This window comes from Apodemus sylvaticus, chromosome 3 (genome assembly GCF_947179515.1).
Source record: "Apodemus sylvaticus chromosome 3, mApoSyl1.1, whole genome shotgun sequence".
In the NCBI taxonomy this organism is placed as follows: Eukaryota; Metazoa; Chordata; class Mammalia; order Rodentia; family Muridae; genus Apodemus; species Apodemus sylvaticus.
Window position 1 is genome coordinate 20271480 of NC_067474.1, and position 20087 is coordinate 20291566.

General features: G+C 41.0%; 1 protein-coding gene across 1 annotated transcript in view; it reads left to right on the forward strand.

The window, feature by feature from the left end:
• Positions 1 to 1138: 1138 nt before the first annotated feature.
• Positions 1139 to 20087, forward strand: part of Ubxn2b (UBX domain protein 2B) — a 28352-nt gene continuing 9403 nt past the window's right edge. The window contains exons 1-6 of the mRNA XM_052176035.1: positions 1139 to 1254; positions 5954 to 6057; positions 12489 to 12639; positions 13958 to 14041; positions 14711 to 14820; positions 19933 to 20070. Of these exons, the coding sequence (XP_052031995.1) occupies positions 1171 to 1254; positions 5954 to 6057; positions 12489 to 12639; positions 13958 to 14041; positions 14711 to 14820; positions 19933 to 20070 (671 nt within the window). The 5' untranslated portion in view covers positions 1139 to 1170. The remainder of the gene's footprint in view (positions 1255 to 5953; positions 6058 to 12488; positions 12640 to 13957; positions 14042 to 14710; positions 14821 to 19932; positions 20071 to 20087) is intronic.

Consider the following 20087-nt stretch of genomic DNA (forward strand, 5'->3'; position numbering starts at 1 on the left):
GCCTGGTAACTTGCGCTGCTAGTTTCTAGTTTAATTATCATTTGCCTTACTCAATCAAGCACAGCATTGTGTACCCAGCAATACAAGTAGAATAGAGAACTGAGGAGAGGGACCGTCGTCCTTTGCCCTCCCAGTCTCAAGCTGGGCCTGAGAATAAAACTGAGCTAAAACAAATTTACCGGAGAAAAGGACACAAGTTTTATTTTTTTTAAAAAAAAAAAATCACGTGATTAGTGACTTCGTAGGAACCAGAAACCTATGTATGTGGCTGTATCTACATACCTGTGGCAATTAAGAAAAGTAGCTAAGACATGGATTTAACTCTAAAAGGTCTGTTACAGACCTCTGTTTCATTTTCTTTACCTCATAAAATTTGTTGTTTTTCAAGTGCTTGGAACCCAATTAACAGCCCAGACATCATGCTGTAGGCTCCCACCTAGCGAGTTGCATACCACAGGGACCAAGAGACTATTCTCCATTCACATACAGGCCTCGAATAATACTCTTTTTGAAAAGCTTATTTGCAAATTATAGTGTTACCTGTTTATGTCTTTCTTTCCCTCGCTAGCTTATAAATTTCATAAAGGCCAAGACTTCTTTTTTTCTTGGGAGGCAATTCTTGGAGGTGTAAGTGTCTGGGATTCAAGACAAGAGCTAAGTCAATCCCAGAGGAAAAGAAGATGGCTTCTTGTCTCCATGCTCAATTCCAAAAGCTTTACTGTTTCCTATCCTCAATACGGATCTGCTCAGAAGGACTAATTTACCATCCAATCCTGGATAAGGGAAAAATGAGAGATAAGGGGAAATGAAAGGTGAAGTTGCAACGTTCATCTGTTAAGATACTGCACTGTTGAGTTAAATGAACTTGGAAAACAACGTTGGGATCTAGGACAACCTACAGTATCTCCCAGTGAGTCGCATGGTAACTGCAGACAGAGAGATATCAAAAAGGGAAACCTGGTGAGACCTGCGAGTCGGAACCCTACAGAGAGAGCACTTGAGCTAGCTGGTCTGGAAAAGGAACCTAGAGGAATCTTGCGCACACCGCATGGCTCCGCCCCCTCTCGAAGGGGGGTGGGAGTCACGGAGTGGTTCCGCCCCGCCCACCGTCGCTAAGCAACCATCCCCGGAAGTCGCGGGTCCGGGGCGGGCGCCGCAAGCGGGTGAAAGATGGCGGAGGGTGGCTGCGCGGAGCCGGAGGAGCAGGAGCGGGGGTCTTCAAGGCCACGGCCCCCGAGTGCGCGGGACTTACAGGTGCGGAGGCTCGGACGCGGCGGCGGCGGGCGGGAGGGCGTGGGCAGGGTGGAGGCGGGCCAGAGCCACTTCGTACCTCGCCTAAGCCTTGCCCTGACCGGGTCTCCGGAGAACTGGAGGGTCTCTCCCGGAGGCGCATTGCGGGGCCTCAGGCGCGGTGCAGGGTTTCCCTTCGCGCAGGATGCACAAAGCAAAAAAATAAAAATAAAAAAATAAAAAAAAAATGTCATTTTGCGGAGCCATCTGGGTGGCTTCCAGTTGATGCTTGCCTGCATCTGGAGAGTTACTGTGGCCATAAGTCAGTTACTGACTGCATAAGTCAGCCATCACTTAAAAAGTAACTTTAAAATAACGCGTGCTGTTTTGTTCTCTTGCATGCTTCTTCCGCATTTGATAACTTGGACATTAAAAGCACTTTCTTATCAAAAAGCTTGCGTTTTTGCAGGAGAGAGCTTTAAACAGTTTAGTCTTTGGCCGCAGTTCACTTGTAAGAGGTAGTAGGGCCACAAAACAACTTGACAGAAATAAAACTCAGGAATGTTATGATGCTGATATTAATCAGCTAAACACTTGTCCCAGTGCTAATACTACTTGCTCATTTTAGCCCTCTTTCCATCTCCTCATGAAATCATTGATGAAACTCGACAATTAAACGTATATCAGGGGCTATAGTTCAGAATAAATGAGCCTGAATTCACAAACCTTGACAGAGCATTTTTAATAGCTGGTCTTCATCCCTTAACCAGACATACTGACCGGTTGCCTTGATAAATTTGTGCTGAAGCTTTGGGGAAATTTGGATATAAATAGGACATCAAATCCATGTTGTATGCTATCAAGTTTTGTGAAAGGTCACAGCTTTGAAACAAGCTTGGAAAGTAGCCTTATAGACCAAAGCACTGCAAAGTTATAATGGTATTAATTGAGCACTGCTTGGTTCCAGATGACCCTGGAGCCAGTTAGCTAGTTGTCTTAGAGTTACTATCACTGTGATGCAACACCACGATCAAAACAACTTGGGGAAGAAAGACTCATGCTTCCACATCACAGTGCATTAGCAAACAGGAAGTCAGGGCAGGAACCTGGAGGCAGGAGCTGATGCAGAGGCCATGCAGGGGTGCTACTTACTGGTTTACTCCCCATGGCTTCTTCAGTCTGCTTTCTTATAGAACCCAGGACTTACAGCCCAGGTGTGGCACCACCTGTAATGGGTGTGGCCCTCCACCATCTATCATTAATCAAGAAAATGCTCCAAAGGTTTGCCTACAGCCTTATGAAGGCATTTTTTTTTTTTAATTGAGCCTCCTCTCCCACTGATATCTCTAGCTTTTATCAAGTTGATGACCGGATGACCAAACTGTTGATAAGGTGTTTTCTGTGTCCGGGCTTGCTAGTTTCCATACAGTCACATCTTATTGCCAGCTTAAGTTTTCCCAACCTGCTCTGGTTCTGGGGGCTGCCTTGTTCAGGTATTCTGTTTTATTTTACAAGTAATCTAGGTTTAATTGTCCTAAGCAGTCTCTATTTTAACCACATATACCCTTTTGGACACTTCATGATGTTTTGAAGAACTAAGCACAGTTTCATGCTGAAGCATCACTGAATGCCCAAAAGATGCAGTTCAGAAGATGAGCGTGGAGAATGCGGAGATCAGCGTCAGGTGGGAGATACACACCCAGTAGTGAGCTACCAGCTGAACAGATCATCTCAGCAGCCGTGCAAAACAGACTGTCAGCTTCTAAATCAGGAAGGTGTTTAGGAAGGGGGCTACACAGTTATCTCCTGCAGTGCCTCTCTGTGTTGTGACTTCTGGACTGTTTCTAAGGCTGCTGCGTAGTGTCCTCCAGGCAATCCATCATAGGGTTTAAAGTTGTTTAAGGTATTTAATTGCTTGCTTCCCCATGTTCCTCCAGAATTACATCAGCAGGGTTGCTGCTCGTATGTCCGTGCTTCCGTGCAGATTAGCACTTGGGGAAAAGTAAACTTGTCTGAGGCTAATAGTTGCCTAGGTCACTGGTTCTCAGTGAAATAATGCGCCTGGAAAGTGGACTAGATGCTCACACCTGCATCTGACCCACTACGTATAGAGTGGGACTTGAGCATTATGTATTTCCCAAAGTTCCCAGGTGTGGCTAGTCTGTACAGTTAATTCTAGTTCTCTTTTGCTGTGTTTCTGCCCTTTATGGTGACTTAGATCCAGGTTACCTTCCAGGCTGGAAAGATTATCAATTCCTGACTTGGGAGGAATTGGGGCAAGAATGTCTCTTAGGAAGGGTTGGTTTTGTCATTCTACTTTTTTATCTGGTATATCTGTTAGTTTTTATTTATTTAATTTTTATTTATTTAATTTCAAAGAATATAATCTCAAGAGTGCTCAGTCGCTGTGTCTAATAATCCAAATTTTAAAGATTTAATAAACATGAGTGAGCCCATGTCATTGGTGCCAACCCCTTCTGAAGAACTTGTTCATGTCTAAGGAAATCATCCTCAGCCCACATTCTTAGTGTTCCTTTTGTACTTGCCATAAAGTCAAAGCTGCTTTATTTATTTTACAGAAGAAAAATATTTTAATTGTCGACAATCAGATAAGTGACTAAGAAGAAGAACGTGGTGGGGCAGGCATGGTAGACTTCAGGAAGTAGGGTGCAGCTGGGTTCCTCATGTCTTTGTGGATCAAGAAAGCAGAGAGTGGAAAACGCTGAAGCATGGCTGCTTTTGCCTTTGTAGGCAGCCCGTAATGCTCCGGGAAGGAAGGGTTTTTCTCTTTAGAAATAATGCCAAATCCACAGGCAAAAGCGAATCTCCGAGGAGGTCCCCAGTCTACTGACGCTGACTATTGCCCATCACAATTGGCACCCAAAGTAAACGTCACTGGGAGGATAGTGTACAGTCTGTGGGTTTAGAAAAAGATATTTATGAAAATTCGAAGCCATACTTCCACAGGTCAGCTGAAACAGGTGTTTAGAATACAGATAACATTGTAAGAGATACATCGAGCATATAAATCGTTCATAGATCTGAAATAATACACTCGGCACAGGAGGCAGTGCATCAAGAAACCTGTTTTAAAGAGCAGAGGGTGCGACAGACGGACGCTCGCTGTAGTCACTGCCCCTCCCCAGCCTGCCTTTGGTTTCGTTGGGAGTTTTGGAGGGTACGAGTTGCAAAGCATGATGGGGGGAAACACTGAAAGTGAAAACAGGGACACTGGCACAGCGGTGTCACAGTTATTAATAATAAGACCTTGTATTGATGGGATGGGCGTGGCTTGAGCTCTGCATACATTAATCTTTCAGCTGATTGTCAGAAGAATCCTGATAGGCATTTAAAGAAGTAACGCTCAAGGATGTTCAGTCATCCACCAAATGTTACACCGTGTGTGCCTAAGTCAAGATTTGGATCCAGTCGAGAGGGAACAACGGGTGTGTGAACATGGGGGAGTGGGGAGCTGGAGGAAACAGACGGGAGAAAATGATGGATTATCTTTTAATTTCAAGAACTTATAGTTCTGTAAAATTTTTGAGTTCTGTTCTTAAGAGGTCAGAACCATTGATTTGCATTTCTAGGGAAGTAGCCACTTTAGAAAATCACGAGTTGAGGCATCTGTGGGAATGAGAGGAGTAGGAAGGGAAAGGAAAATTGTCTTCTCCATGTTTTGAGGGTATACTTTAAATGTGTCTATCTAAAGGCTGTGGAATCTTCAAGGGCCAGGGGTCGAGGCGGGGTGTTGAAGTGCGTGTCTAACATGGATGAGGCCTGCCTGGGTTCAGTGCCTAACCTTGGAGTGGGATCCCAAAGATTACAATCATACCAATTGAATATCGACTAGCAGCATTAAGGACGTTGGTTTTGTTGTTTGTTTTCGAGACAAGGTGTCCCTTATACGGGCCTGGTTGTTTAGGAACTCACTTTGTAGACCGGGCTGACCTCAAATTCACAGAGATCCTCCTGCTTCTCCTTCCCAAGTACTAGGATTAAAGGTATTTACCACTGTGCCTGGCTGAAAATTTTTAAATTTTTGCCAAAAATAACAAAAAGGAGAAGGAAACAAAGACCTTATAATAATTGATAATTTGATTACTATTTTAAATTCTATTTCAAACACAAATGTATTTTTACTTTATTTACAAGGTATCCAGTTATATATCTACAATACATAATTTTGCAGTATTACTTTATAAATGACTAAAACCTATATTTAATTTATTGTCTTAATTTTTAGACTCTCCTTTCCCTAAACTTGATGAAATGTATGTCTTTCAGACTTTTAAGCAATACTTTTGAACTTGTTTTATGTACTTAGGTTTTAAAAGCAGCTAAGTGAAATTATATTGTGAGATTGAATTAGAAAAATTGACAATAGTTTGAACTGTCCTCAAAAATTCTTTAAAACATGGAAGAATGTTACACAGGTCCACAGCAAAAATAGTATATTGCCAAACTCAGTTTTTGAAACTGTTGACTAGTTAATTAAAAGAATTATTATAACAATTTTTTCTGACAATAGACAGTTTGACTAGTTGAATAGTATGAAAACTGGTAAATTAGCCTTGGAAAGGTATCTTTTGAGACAACAACCTTCATTTTTTTCATAGGAAATTGCTGTTGTTCAATTTCAAGCCAGTGTGTGTTTCTCAGATATCTGTCTAGCCATCTGATTCCAGTGTCCATTGTATAACAAGCCTGTTGTTGTGTGTAGTTGGCCTTGGCAGAATTATATGAAGATGAAATGAAATGCAAGTCTTCCAAGCCTGGCAGATCTACAGCTACAGGCTTTAAGAGCCCACGAACACCGCCACATCGGTAAGTGTTGCTCCTAAACATCTACCCTGCTTTAGCTTGCTAAGCCCAAACTATTTTAAGCGACCTTGGGACTTTTAAAATAGATATGGAAGCACTATTCTCAATTTTTTTTTTATAAACAGCTAAAAGAAACTTCAGAAGAATTGCCTTAGGATATGCTATTATCATAGGCACCATATGAAATTATATCTTGAATCCTGTTTTCTCAGGCGCAGTGCCTCTGTAATAGTTTTCTCAGGGCCCCATTGAGCTCTGATGGCGAGTTCAGGCCTCTTCTTCCAAAGCTGCATTCATATGCAGTCTTATCAGTTGAGGGCCAGTAAGTGTCTCACCACCCTTCATGGGACCATGATAAATAAGTCTTCGGTTCCCATTAAAGAGTCTCAAGTTTCTGTGTGTGATCCTGTTGTGTGATGCCTAGTCTAACAGATGATTTCCTGGGATGTATTTGTTGTTATTAAAATCTCTGAACTAGGCTTAGAGAGATGGCTCAGTGGTTAAGAGCACTGACTGTTCTTCCAGAGGTCCTGAGTTCAAGTCCCAGCAGCCACATGGTAGCTCACAACCTTCTGTAATGAGACCCGATGCTCTCTTCTGGTGTGTCAGAAGACAGCTACAGTGTACTCAGATACATAAAATAAATATGTCTTTTAAAAAATCTTTAAGCTATAAAAAGAATGGAGATTTAGAAGATAAGAATCATATATATTGTATTGTGATTATTTTTATTGATTTTTCTAGTATTAAGAATGCAAACTTGAATTTTCTGATTACCTCTCATTCTGAAAAAGTACTTTGTTATTGGAAGTAGAAAAGTTCATTGAACATTAGGTTTTTGCCACTTCACATTCTTTTCGTAGGGGAGACAAAAATGATCCATTTTTCTGTACTTGAATGAAAAGAAAAATCTTTATAATTTCTCCCACACATTTTCTTTTACAATTTTTAAAGCCCATAGAAAATGTAAAGACTGGTAAAAGGACTAAACACACTAACCATTTCCTTCTGTTTCCCATTCATTAATGTGCATAGCATGCACTCTCACACGCTCACTTCCTGTTTTAGTCAACATGTCAGAGCGTAGCATGCTCTCTCACACGCTCACTTCCTGTTTTAGTCAACTGTCTGAAAGCGCATTATAGCCACTGTTATACTCACTTCTAGATAAGTCATTGTGCATCCCTAAGAATAAAGAATAGAACCTAAAATGTAAAAGTATAGGTTGACAGATAGCAGTGGTGCTGTGACGTCATCTAACATATAGCCTGTAGTCAGCTATTTCTTCCAGCCACCTTTGGGGATTTGGGGAGCCAGTTAGAGACTATGATGTCTTCTGTGTTGAGTTTTAATGCAGGGCATCCTCTCTTTTCTCTGTTTTTAGCTCACCTACATAATCTAAAATGTATTACATTCACTTTTAAAAAGTATGCACTAGATGTCTCAAAACGTCCCACATTCTAGATCACTGTTTCCTCATAATTAGATTCTTGTTAAACATTTTCGTCAAGAGTATTAGATAAGTGATACTGTCTGCTTTTTATTATATCACATCAGGAGCCATATAATTTCAAGTTTTTCCACTATTGGTGATATGCTCACTTGATTAAGGTGCTGACCACCACATCACTCCATTGTCAGGTACAGTTTGTCTTTGTAATCAGCAGGTTGGTATCTCGGCATGGTTTGAATATACTATCCTTTGATATAATTCTTACTCGTTAGATATATGAGTATATGTAGATATGTATAATATGTTAACTGACTCCTTAATGTATATATTCCCCAAAGTTTTGTAGTATTTAATATGTTACTATACCTACGTTTTACTCATTTGGTATTGCTGTATTTAGCTTCTGGCTCCCTGGTTTGAGCACACGCAGCATGACTTACTATTGCTCTTAGTGCAGTAAAGCTAATATTTGAATTCTTATAAGATTGATGTGTAAATATTTTCCTTGCTCTTCACATGTTAATTCTGTGATCCTGAATTCAAGGTCTCACTAAGCTGCCCAGCAAGTTCAAGCCAGTTTAAGCTGCCCCAAAAAACTAAGGTCTGTGTATATGACTCAGTGGTAGAGTTTTACCTATCATATGCCAGGCCCTGGGTTCAATCCCTAGAACTCTTTCTTCACATGAATATACTTATACAGCCTGAAAATGTTTGTTGTTGGTAGGTTTAGTTTCATGATGCTCTTTGGTTGGTTTTTGGTTGGCAATGTTATAAGTTAGTAACCCACACATATTAGCCATATCCTTCTGCTGCTGAACTATAACTCTCCAACCAGTGGTGTAGTTATTAAAGATTTTTTGCCTCAAGTTTGACCTCTTAGATTATGTACTCCCTGAAAGGATGAGTTTCTTTAGAAGGTACAGTGACTGTTGTCTCACTGAAGGTAGAGTGCTGGGGATCACTGGCAGCCCTCCCCTCACTAGAGCAAGACCCACGTCCTGTCCTTGCTTGACACTCAGGAAGAGCGCCTGCCCTATTGTGTGTCCACTTATACTTTGGGCAGGTGTCTTTAATTGTCATGTCCTCCTAGGGCAGCATTGGAGACCAAAACAATTAGCTGTTGCTTGTCATTTTGTTCTTGTGGTTTTCAGGGTATCATTGTGTAGCCTAGGCAGGCCTGGAACTCACTGTCATTCAGCTACCCTGAAACAGTCGATCCTCCTGCTTCAGCCTCCCAAGTGTCAAGATTTCCAGAGTCTGCTAGCACACAGGCTTTTCAATCAACTGTACTGGATGTTTCTTGTAACCTTGACACAAGCTAGAGTCTCATGGGAAGAAGACTCACATTTGAGTGATGACCTCTATCCGATTGGCCTGTGGACATGTCTGTGGGGCATTCTCTTGATTAATGAGTTATGTGGGATGGTCCAGCCCACTGTGAGAAGTGCCATCCCTGGGCAGGTGATTGTAGAATGTTTAAGAAAGCATGTTGGGCAAACCTTAGAGAGCAAGCAAGTAAGCAGCATTTCCCATGTCTCTGCTTCAGTTCCTTCCGGGTTCCGTTACCGCCTTGTAGAAGATAACCTGTGTAGTGTAATAAACCCTTTTCTCCCCCAGTTTGCTTTTGGTCAGTGTTTTATACGCTAATAAAAGCTAAATAAAAGGCCCATCGTACTTTCATGATCTAAAATATTAGACAAATTGTGGTCTATATGTTTAGCCTACAAGAAGAGATATGTAATCTGTAGAAACTTCCAGGACAGTCTGACAACTTCCGTAACAAGTTCACTCATGAGAGGCAGTAGACCAGGAGCAGAACTTTGGACATGTCCTCTACGGTCATTATTTATGTAGCATTGTTTTAAGAATTAAATGAGATGGACTGTAATATGCCTCGCATGGGCCTTAATCAGTTACTGTAATCTAAGCACCTAAAGTCAGAGACAAAAGAGTCATAGAAGAAAACATGATGACAGGCTAGGAGAGGACAGAAAGAGAAACTGAAGAACATGGCAGACTATGCAAATACACCATGTTGGTTAAGTGGAGGTGGAGCCAGGAGGAGCCTCGTGGAGATGTCACCTGTGTTATCACATGGGTCTACACTTCTGAGGGCATGTGATAGATTTAACACTTGATTCCTTAGTGAATTTTGAGTGAGAGTATTTACATGTTTATTTTGTAGTTGGCACCCATTATTATGTTGCATTCATTTGGAAATACTAGTGTGCATTAAAGTTCATTCAGTGATAAAGAGCTGTAGTGACAAGACCTGGCTCTAAAAATAGTCTCAGCCCCCATGTTTATGTGGTGTGTGTGTGTGTGTGTGTGTGCGTGCGTGCGTGTGTGTGTGTGTGTGTGTGTGTGTGTGTGTGTATGTATGTGTGTATGTGTGTATGTGTATCTTTTTCATTAACCTCCCAAAGCCTTGGTTTTCTCATCTGAAAAATCAGAAGAGTTTAGTTATAAGAATAAAATGAACATATATTTACCCTTTGGTCATATTTACTATTAACCCTTTTAGGAAAGAGGAAAAGTGTATCATTTTAGAAAAATAATATCTTTTTTAGAAAAATCCGGGTAAAAATTACAGCAGAGAGAGAGAGAAGAAAGAGGCAACTCAAGAAGATGACAGTTTGTAATCTTAGATTGCAAATGACAGTAAAAGTGTAGATTTGGTGATTACACTGGAATGAAGGAGAGAGGATGGAATTGCCCTAGTACTTTGTAAAAGTTGATTATAGAAACTTTATGACAAGTAATGTATGGCAGGAGTAGGAAAGAGACAAGTTTGGGCTCTGTGGTAGAAGAACTGTGCTCGATGGGGAGAGGATTCAGCAGGGAGCACGGTTAACCTTGGAGTTAACGGGCTTCATTCATGCAGAATTATCGAGTAGGTGCTTGGTTTTCAGTTTTCTTTTTTTAAGGTCTTTACAAACTTTTGACTATTAAGTTAAGAGGGGAGACCAGGCATGGCGGCACACGTCTCTCCTTGTAACATTTGGAAAGTAAATGCAGGAGCATCAGGAGCTGAAGGCCGCGGTCAGCTCTGCACTAAGTTCAAAACCAGCCTCAAGTCCTCGTGTCTCATGTCTGTCTCATGCCTGCCCCAAGCAACCAGTCAAATTAAGAAATCGCTAAGCACAATGCTGTAGACTCATAATGCCAGTGTTTGTATGACTAGGGCTAGAAGATCAAAAGTGTGAGGCAGACTTTCAAGTTATGTTAGTAGAAATTGCAACCTGAGAGGATAAATATTTTGTTGATCAAATAAGAGAACAGAAGGCAAGGGCATCACCATCTTATTTTGGAAAGGGGAAGAAAGGAAATGTAGTAAAACCAAATCAAGGCTGGAACCCACTGCACAGAGAAACAAACGCTTTTGCTTTTGAAAATCAGAGACGGACACGTTCAGATGTGGAATGAAGAAAATAAACTGGGAAATGTCGGCACTGCACCAGTGGTAAATGCTGTCGGTGCCTGTCTCCACAAGAACGGCTGGAGAACGCATGAAGAGCCCAAGTTCAGGACTTAAAGCACTGGCTGTGGCAACGTCCCAAGACTTCAGAGGACTGATGGAGACTGACCAGTGCGCCAAGGCCTGAGTTCAGCCTTAGGCCATGGAGATGACTGTTTGGCTTGGGACAAAGATGCCACTGCAGAGTAACAAGGAGAGAGAATTTTGTTGCAAATATGCAACAAAAGGAAGAAGTTAGTGTTGTGCTCTCCCTTATGCTGCATGCAGCCATCAGTTCCAGGCAGATTGTGGATCTGAATATGAAAGTTCAAATAAAAAAGCTGCTTGAAAAAAATACAGTGCTTGCACGATCATAGGGGAGGCCATAACACTGCTAAATCGTTTTCTATGCTAGTTTTCTCAGGTCTTTCTCACCAAGACAAAGGGACAGGATCAGTTACTTGGCCAGCTTGCAGACAGAGACAGGAGAAGAAGCTATACCAGGCAAGCAGAGCAGGAAACCTTGCTCTCCCCTTCTGGTTGTCACAATTGCCTGCGGCCATGCCCTGTCCAGTTCCACACTACCTATGTCAGGGGCAGACAGCTGTCTGTCCCCTGCTTGCTTCACTCCTTCCCAAGCATGCAGTGGAAGCCTGGGAGGACACCCTTGTGGGGTCTAGTGTATTCAAGGACACTGGCAAGGTGGCAGCCCTCTCTCACAGCAGTAGATTCTGCTGGTGGTCACATTTGTGTCCAAGTGGATTTTCTTTGAGTTGCAGGAGCTGAGAGCTGCCAATTCCTCTATCTCACTTGCCAGTTTAGGAGAAAACCTTCAAGAGTACCTCTGCTCCTCCTGCAGGGCTGCTGTGGTTTCCACTATTGCTGTGTGAGTTAGTGGGAATTGGGAACTGGAGTAGAAGGTATGGGAAAACAAAATCTGAACTCGACACCTTAGACTGGAAGACTCTCTGTTTCTTCATTGATTAAATTTTCTCAGTATCCTGGGCAGAAAAAATATTAATCTTAGGTGACCAAAAATTTATGTTGTTTCGTAGCACTTATGTTAGAGTCAGGGCAGATCTTAGTTGCTCACAGAGAATATACGAAATTATTTACACTAGGAATTGTAATGCAATTTTTTAACTAAAAAAAAAATCTCTTAATTCAAGGACTTTTTTAAATCCAAGAATCTCCAAAGAATAAAACTTCCTGTGTATTCATATGTGGCTGGTGAATAGCCTCCATAGTTGAGTGCTTCCCCACAGCCATAGCAGAGTGTGGTCTGTGAAGGGAAGGGCAAGGACCCCAGCACCATGTTGCTAGAATTGTCGCAAACTCAGAAGGGATACAAATTATCCCATTTGATTTTTGCCTGAGTTCTATTTTAAGGTCACATCTGAAGAACTCAGGTACTTTATAAAGTATAAAGAAGTACTTTATAAGTTATTTCGTAAGACAACGTAGCTTCTTATTTTAAAATAGTTTATGTCTATTGTTTTTATTTATGAGCTCTGATGTTTAAAGGCTTTATTCAGGTGATCAGGAATGTGGTGGATTACATATAGTTCAGCCTCCAACTGGGAAAATTGTGAATGAACTTTTCAAAGAGGCAAGGGAACATGGGGCTGTCCCTCTAAACGAAGCCACAAGATCTTCAAGTGAAGACAAAACTAAGGTCAGTGCTGTCTTAAAGCTCCGTTGTTTCTGGGAAGTTAAGAAGTGCCTGGACGTGTCTGAGCACAGCCTTCCTAGTCTTTTTGTTACCCACTGCTGAGACTGACTGTTCTCCCTGAGACTTGAGTTTAGTCTCTACTTGACAGCAGCTAGAAAACTTCCTTCTGTCAAGTCTTGGGGGCATTTTAACATCTCTAAGTTCTCCAATTCTGTTAGAAAAGTATAGATTTGATTTAGTATGTAAAACAAAGTAAGGTTATTAAAGTGCATTTGTGCTATAAATGGTAATTAAAAAAAAATAGCCATTTCTCCTCAGATTATCCTAAGTGTGACCACGGCCAGTTTGCTGTAGTTAAGATTAAATTGTGACCACAGCCAACTTACTGTAGCTGAAAAATCAGCTTAAAATAGAGGCCATCACAGAAAACAAATGGGCGCCAATGCTGAGATCAGTATGTTGTGGGCAGCACAGCCCCAACATCTGCATCGCAGCTCCAGCACCTGTGGCCCAGGGACTATCAAGGAAGAGGGGTTCAACACCAGGAAGTCTGCCGTGAAACAGGCTCTCCTACAAATAGCTGCTTAAACAGGGCTGGAGCCAGGGCAGCTTCCGTCGTGGGTCATACTCCTAAGAACTACAGGAGCGAGTGAGTGACTGCGGGGAGAAGGAAAGTAACCGCTCTCGGGGATGAGCCCTTTATTGGTTGTCTAATACAGAGATTAGCCTTGATACCAAATGCATACCACCAACAAAAACATTGTGTGTGTGTGTGTGTGTGTGTATACACACACATGTATGTATGTATTTGCCTACACATATGTAACAATGTGTGCATATAACAATAATAAAAATGGCTACCAATGTGAGAAATGGGGGTATGTGGGAGGGACTGCAGGGGAAGTGATATAATTTATAATTTAATTAAAAAATTAAAAAATGTTAAAAGCCTATTAAATACATATAGAATTCTTTGTTGTAACAATTATTTAATTGCATATATGTTTCATGTATGCATGTATCCACAACCCACATGTGGCAGACAGAGGACAACTTGCAAGAGTCAGTTCTCTACTTCTACCATGTGGCTTCTGGCAATCAAACTAAGTTATTTCATATTTTGAGTTACTGACATTTTTATGAAAAGCCGTTTAATTCCTCATATTTCTTTATAACTCAAGGTTTTCATTCTATTATATTTTCCTAGTCAATATGAATCTGGCCAATTGTTATTTGTCTTATATCAAGTATAAGAAGAACATTTTGAGTGTAAGCCACAGAGAACTCTTAACCCATTTATACCCATTTATCATGTGTTTAGTCATTTACAGGTGGAGGATACAGATTGGGTAATTCCTTCTACAAGCGATCAGAGTATATCTATGGAGAAAATCAGCTGCAAGATGTAGGTACAGTAACTAGAATGTTTAAGCATTTGCTTCTAGTTAGCACTTTTCCCCCCTTTCTGAATTAATAGTTGACACACTATAAATATAGTCTCGCTTATGGATTAAAGAACCTGTGTGCTTCCAACTTCAGTGTTTCTATCTGCTATGTCTTACATTTAGAGATGTATAACTGTTTGTGGAAGGAATACATAATTCTTGTAATTTTTCTTGAAAGTTGTATACCTTCATAATACAAAATTAATTCAATTTTAAGAAACATGAAAGCATTATTTCTGTTGACTTTGGAATGTTAAAATAATATTTTTTTTAGATTCTTAAAAGGTCTGCCTTGCGCCTTGACCTGGATGTTGAAGCTGTGGAACTGAGGAGAGTTTGGGTGTGGGTAAGGGGTCTGAGTCCCAAGTGCCAGGCAGAGTCTGTCTTCTCACTGTTTGTTTCCTTGGTGACCTCTGAGTGATTGCACAGAAGCCAGGCTCCACCTGTGAGACTTTGACATTTGCAGCTAAAAATAAACCTACTAAGTAAACACATCAACACACATGGTTAGCTTTGAGTAAAACAAATATCTCCACATTTTAAGATAAATTAATCAGATAGTAATTTGGGAAATACCATTTGAAACTTAAAATTATTTGCAGATGATTTTTTTTTTTTTATCTCCAAAGGTTCAGATTTTACTGAAGCTGTGGAGCAATGGTTTCAGTTTAGATGATGGAGAATTGAGACCTTACAATGACCCAACAAATGCTCAGTTTTTGGAATCTGTTAAGAGAGGGTAAGATGAATTATTTATGTTCTGTTGATCACACTGAATGGAACTATTTTGAGTCTGTGCATGTATGTTCCTGAGCCTGTAGATGTGGACAAGCGCATGTGAGGATCATAGGTCAACCTCAGTGGTTTTCTCATTTGCTGAGAATTCGCCAGATAGGCCGGCTGGCTGGTCCCTGGGCTGCAGGGCCTGTGACCCCACAGCACACACCCCCACATCCAGCCTTCTTATCTACCTCCTAGATGTTCAGCTCACGCTGCCATGCTTGGGTGGCAACTGTTTGAAAAAATAGCTTGTCTCCCTGGCACTGTTCCTTTTCTTAAACTGTTCTGTATGTGCTACTAGCTTTCAAGAATTAATTACTATGACATATTACGTAAGTGATTGGGGGAGATGGATCTTTGTGGAGAAGGGACATTACATAATTGAATCTCTTTTAACTATGATGACTCTATAGGCTTTGCTCCAAGAAATATCTTTAAATTTAAAAAGATTTATTTTGTGTGTGTGAGTACATTGTTGCTCTCTTTAGATATACCAGAAGAAGGCATCAGATCCCATTACAGATAGTTGTGAGCCACCATGTGGCTGCTGGGAGTTGAACTCAGAACCTCTGGAAGAGATGTTAGTGCTCTTAAGCGCTGAGCTCTCTCTCCAGCCCCCTCCAAGAAATATCTTAATATAATAAGTCACTAAATTGAATGCCGACCTAGCTAGCTAGCTAGCTATTAAGCTTCCACCCTGCTTCCCGTTGACAGAGTACCATGACAACACACCATGACTAAGATAATTTATTTTAAAAAAAGCATTTAATGGAGGCATACAGTTTCAGAGAGTGGGGCCATGATGATTATGGCTGTAGGCAGGTAGGCATAGCACTCAGTCAGCTGAGAGCTTACATCTGAGCAACAGGCATGAATCAGAAAGAGACAGAGCCAACTAGAAGTAGTGTGGGCTATAAAACCTCAAGGCCCACCCCCAGTGACATACCTGCTCCAAAGCCAGGCATCCTATCCTTCCCAAGTAATTCCACCACTGTGGACGGTGATCAAGTATTCTAATCCATGAGCCAGTGGAAGCTATTCCTACTCAAAACCACCCAATTCTAATCCCTGCCTCTCATAGACTTGTAGCCTTATAATAATGCAAACTACATTTAGTACAACTAGAAGCCCCCATAGTCTTTAGCAGTCTCAGCACTGTTTCAAAGACTCAAGTTTCTTCTGAGACTCAAGGAAATCTCTTAATTATAACTCTGTAAACTCAAAAGGAAAAAGCAAATTATATACTTCACACCTACAATGGTACAGGACACAGGTCACCATTTTAAAAAGGAGGAATCAGAACACAGTGAGGAAGTACCGAACCAAAACAAGACGAGAACCCAGCAGGGCAAACTCCAAATCCTATGTCTGAGATCAGATGGCTTGGATGGCTCTTTAGAAGTCCATCTCCTTCCAGCTTTGTTGACTACAGCACTTTCTCAGCCTCCCGTCCTTCCTCCTTCCCTCCCTCCTCCTGGGTTCCTCCCCCTGTATAGATAATACTCTTTGACAGATATTCTATGGTTCTGCCATCTCCAACATAGTGAGTTCTCCAAAATAATCCAAGCATCATTTCAGTCTCACATAGTCTCTCTGGGTCTCCATTCAGGGAATCCCCTTCCATTCATCTGTCCTCAGCAGCTTCTCTTAACCCTTTTATTCCTGTATCCTTTTTACTCTAAACCCAGAACCCTGTGGTCAGAGCTCTCAAATTCTGCCTGCTTGGGATAGAACCATAGCCCCTCCTGGAATTGAATTGGCATAAGCTTTGATTTGTTGTTGCTCTCTAGGCCTTCTCTTCTCACAGGTGTCAGGTTAGCGTGTGGGGTCTTCCTGAGGGTACTACACCCTTTATTCCTTACCTCCTTATCTCTTTCAGCCCAAACCAAGGCTCCAGCATTTCATAAAGAAACTGAAGGGAGAGCCCCTTTAATGAATTGTGCCCAAGGAGAGTGGCTAAAATGGGCTGGGGAAAAAATCCTTTGAAACAAAGGAACTCTGCAAGAAAGACATTGTAGAAAGTGAGTTAGTGTGTAAATTTAGTTTTTCACTTGAATTTTCATAAATACTATAAGGATACCAAAGAAAGGCATGGCACTCACTAATAAGTGGTTATTAACCTAGAAAACTGGAATACTCAAAACATAATCCACACATCAAATGAGATACAAGAAGAAAGGAGGAGTGGCCCCTGGTTCTGGAAAGACTCAGTGAAACAGTATTCGGCAAAACCAGAACAGGGAAGTGGGAAGGGGTGGGAGGGAGGACAGGGGAAGAGAAGGGGGCTTACGGGACTTTCGGGGAGTGAAGGGCTAGAAAAGGGGAAATCATTTGAAATGTAAATAAATTATATCGAATAAAAAAAAAAAAAAGAAAGGCATGAAGTGCCATCAGTGGAGTGCTGAAGTCATTGGTGGCTACTTGGATCTTGCAGTTAAGACAGTGCTATACAGTTGAAAACTAAGAATAACAGGGCAATGGAAATATTTGAGTAATATATGAAAACCAACATTGTTCAAATTCATGATCTAGCTTCAAAGTGATAGAAGACAAAGTTAATTATTTGCTAGAGTTAATTTTCAGGCAAGTAGGACATTCATTGGTCTTACACAATATCATCAAGTCCAAACAGTGAGCAAAGTCTCCTTTCTGGGAAGAATATCAGTTTGAGTTTTTCTCTGATATACTTTCTTTACTGGTCTTCAAGAGCAATTGTTAGATAGTATAATCTGCTTATACACATCATTTCTCCAAAAGTTGATATATCCTACCTTAGGTATATTAAATATAGAGAAATAACTTTACAAATTAAAAATGTCTGTCAGTGATATTTACATTATTTCTTGTTTTTTTTTATTTCTTTTTTTATTCGATATATTTTTTATTTACATTTCAAATGATTTCCCCTTTCCAGGCCCCCCCACTCCCCAAAAGTCACATAAGCCCCCTTCCCTCCCCCAGTTCTCCCATCCACCCCTTCCCACTTCCCTGTTCTGGTTTTGCCCTATACTGCTACACTGAGTCTTTCCAGAACCAGGGGCCACTCCTCCTTTCTTCTTGTACCTCATTTGATGTGTGGATTATGTTGTGGGTATTCCAATTTTCTAGGCTAATATCCACTTATTAGTGAGTGCATACCATGATTCATCTTTTGAGACTGGGTTACCTCACTTAGTATGATGTTCTCCAACTCCATCCATTTGTCTAAGAATTTCATGAATTCATTGTTTCTAATGGCTGAATAGTACTCCATTGTGTATATATACCACATTTTTTGCATCCATTCTTCCATTGAGGGATACCTGGGTTTTTTCCAGCTTCTGGCTATCATTAGGGAAATGCAAATCAAAACAACCCTGAGATTTCACCTTACACCAGTCAGAATGGCTAAGATTAAAAATTCAGGAGACAGCAGGTGTTGGCGAGGATGTGGAAAAAGAGGAACACTCCTCCACTGCTGGTGGGGTTGCAAATTGGTACAACCACTCTGGAAATCAGTCTGGTGGTTCCTCAGAAAACTGGGCATGTCACTTCTGGAGGATCCTGCTATACCACTCCTGGGCATATACCCAGAGGATTCCCCAGCAGGTAATAAGGGTACATGCTCCACTATGTTCATAGCAGCCCTATTTATAATAGACATTATTTCTTTAATATAAATTCATATTCTAACATATATATGCTTGATTCATCAATCTAGCACTTTTGGTGTTAATGTAACAAGCAGAAAATTGCCATAATGAAGTGTGTGGAATTGTCAGTTTAATTACTGTTAGTGGTATTCATTCTAAGACTTGGTAGATTAAATAGTAAATATATTCCTGGAATTGCAAAGTATTAAAAAATAAAATGAAACCTCCAAAAGTGCTTAGTGTTTTCTGCTTATTTGTATGACAGAATAGACAGGCTCAGATGTTCTGAGGAGGAGAGTCATTCCCAGTGTGACTCTCCGGCACATGCTGACTGGTGTAGCTGTGATAATGTCCTCAGTGGATAAGACCATCTTCCATAGCCGTGCATTCCACAGTCTCTGATCTTGACACTGAAGCATAGTGATGTTTACCTGTTACTTCATAGTCAAAACTACCGTTACCAGTTTGTAGCTCCCTCTAGGATGGAGGTAGAAATAAATATCTGCAGCCAACTATGGAGATTCTATGTACCCCAAGTCCTTGTATAAGACAAGATGACTTTTTAGTGCAGAACCTTTTCACTGTCATGAATGCAAAGATGTAGAAAATGAAGAACACTTGCTTACCCACAGTTGGTGGGCATGTGAATCTATATAGCTGCATGTTTTTCTAAAGAACTCTAAGGCAACATAGCATAGAAATACTTGAACATCCTTGTTTATTGGTATACCGTTCATAATAGCCCAGAGATTGGACCCACCTAAGTGTTCATTAACAGATGGGTATATTAAGGAAATGTAAGTACACATAACCCAATTCTGTGAACTGTTAGGCAATGCCAGCCAGGCTCACATACCGTGTGTTTTCTCTCACATTCATCATCTAGATTTAAGATTGTATATATATGAGTAGATAATACTCATATATGAGTTTTATGTTTATATGTGAGTATATAGAATCTAGAAAGGGGATTGTGAAAAGGGAAGAAGAGATATTAAAGTAGGAAGAGAGCTTAATCAGTACCTGTGAGATGAGAGAAGGGAGGCTGTCTATGGCAGTTAGACGAGAAGGGCATGGAGGAGTGTGTTGGGAGAGGGGCACCAGGAGGAAAGAAGTACCGTGTGTGTATGCAGCCACCATCACGAAATCCAATTCCTTCCTGGCATTCACATGGTACTCTATAGCACTCCATAATTCCAGTCCCAGGAGCTTTATCCTGCAGGGGCACCAGGTATGCGCGTGGTATGCAGACAAACAGAGAAAATACTCATACAAATAAATTCTCAAAACTTGAACAGCGTGATGAAATCTATGTGAACCCCAAAATCACTATGAAAATTTTATATTAGCATGTAGCTCATGATTTAATTACACTTACCTCAGTGGACTAGTATAATTTTTAACAGTCTTAACTAAAGCCTTCCTTCCCTCCTTTTCAGAGAGATTCCCCCGGAGCTTCAGCGACTGGTCCATGGCAGCCAAGTGAACCTGGATATGGAGGATCACCAAGACCAGGAGTACATCAAACCCAGACTGCGATTCAAGGCTTTTAGTGGAGAGGGACAGAAACTCGGAAGGTAAAACTCTTCCAGTG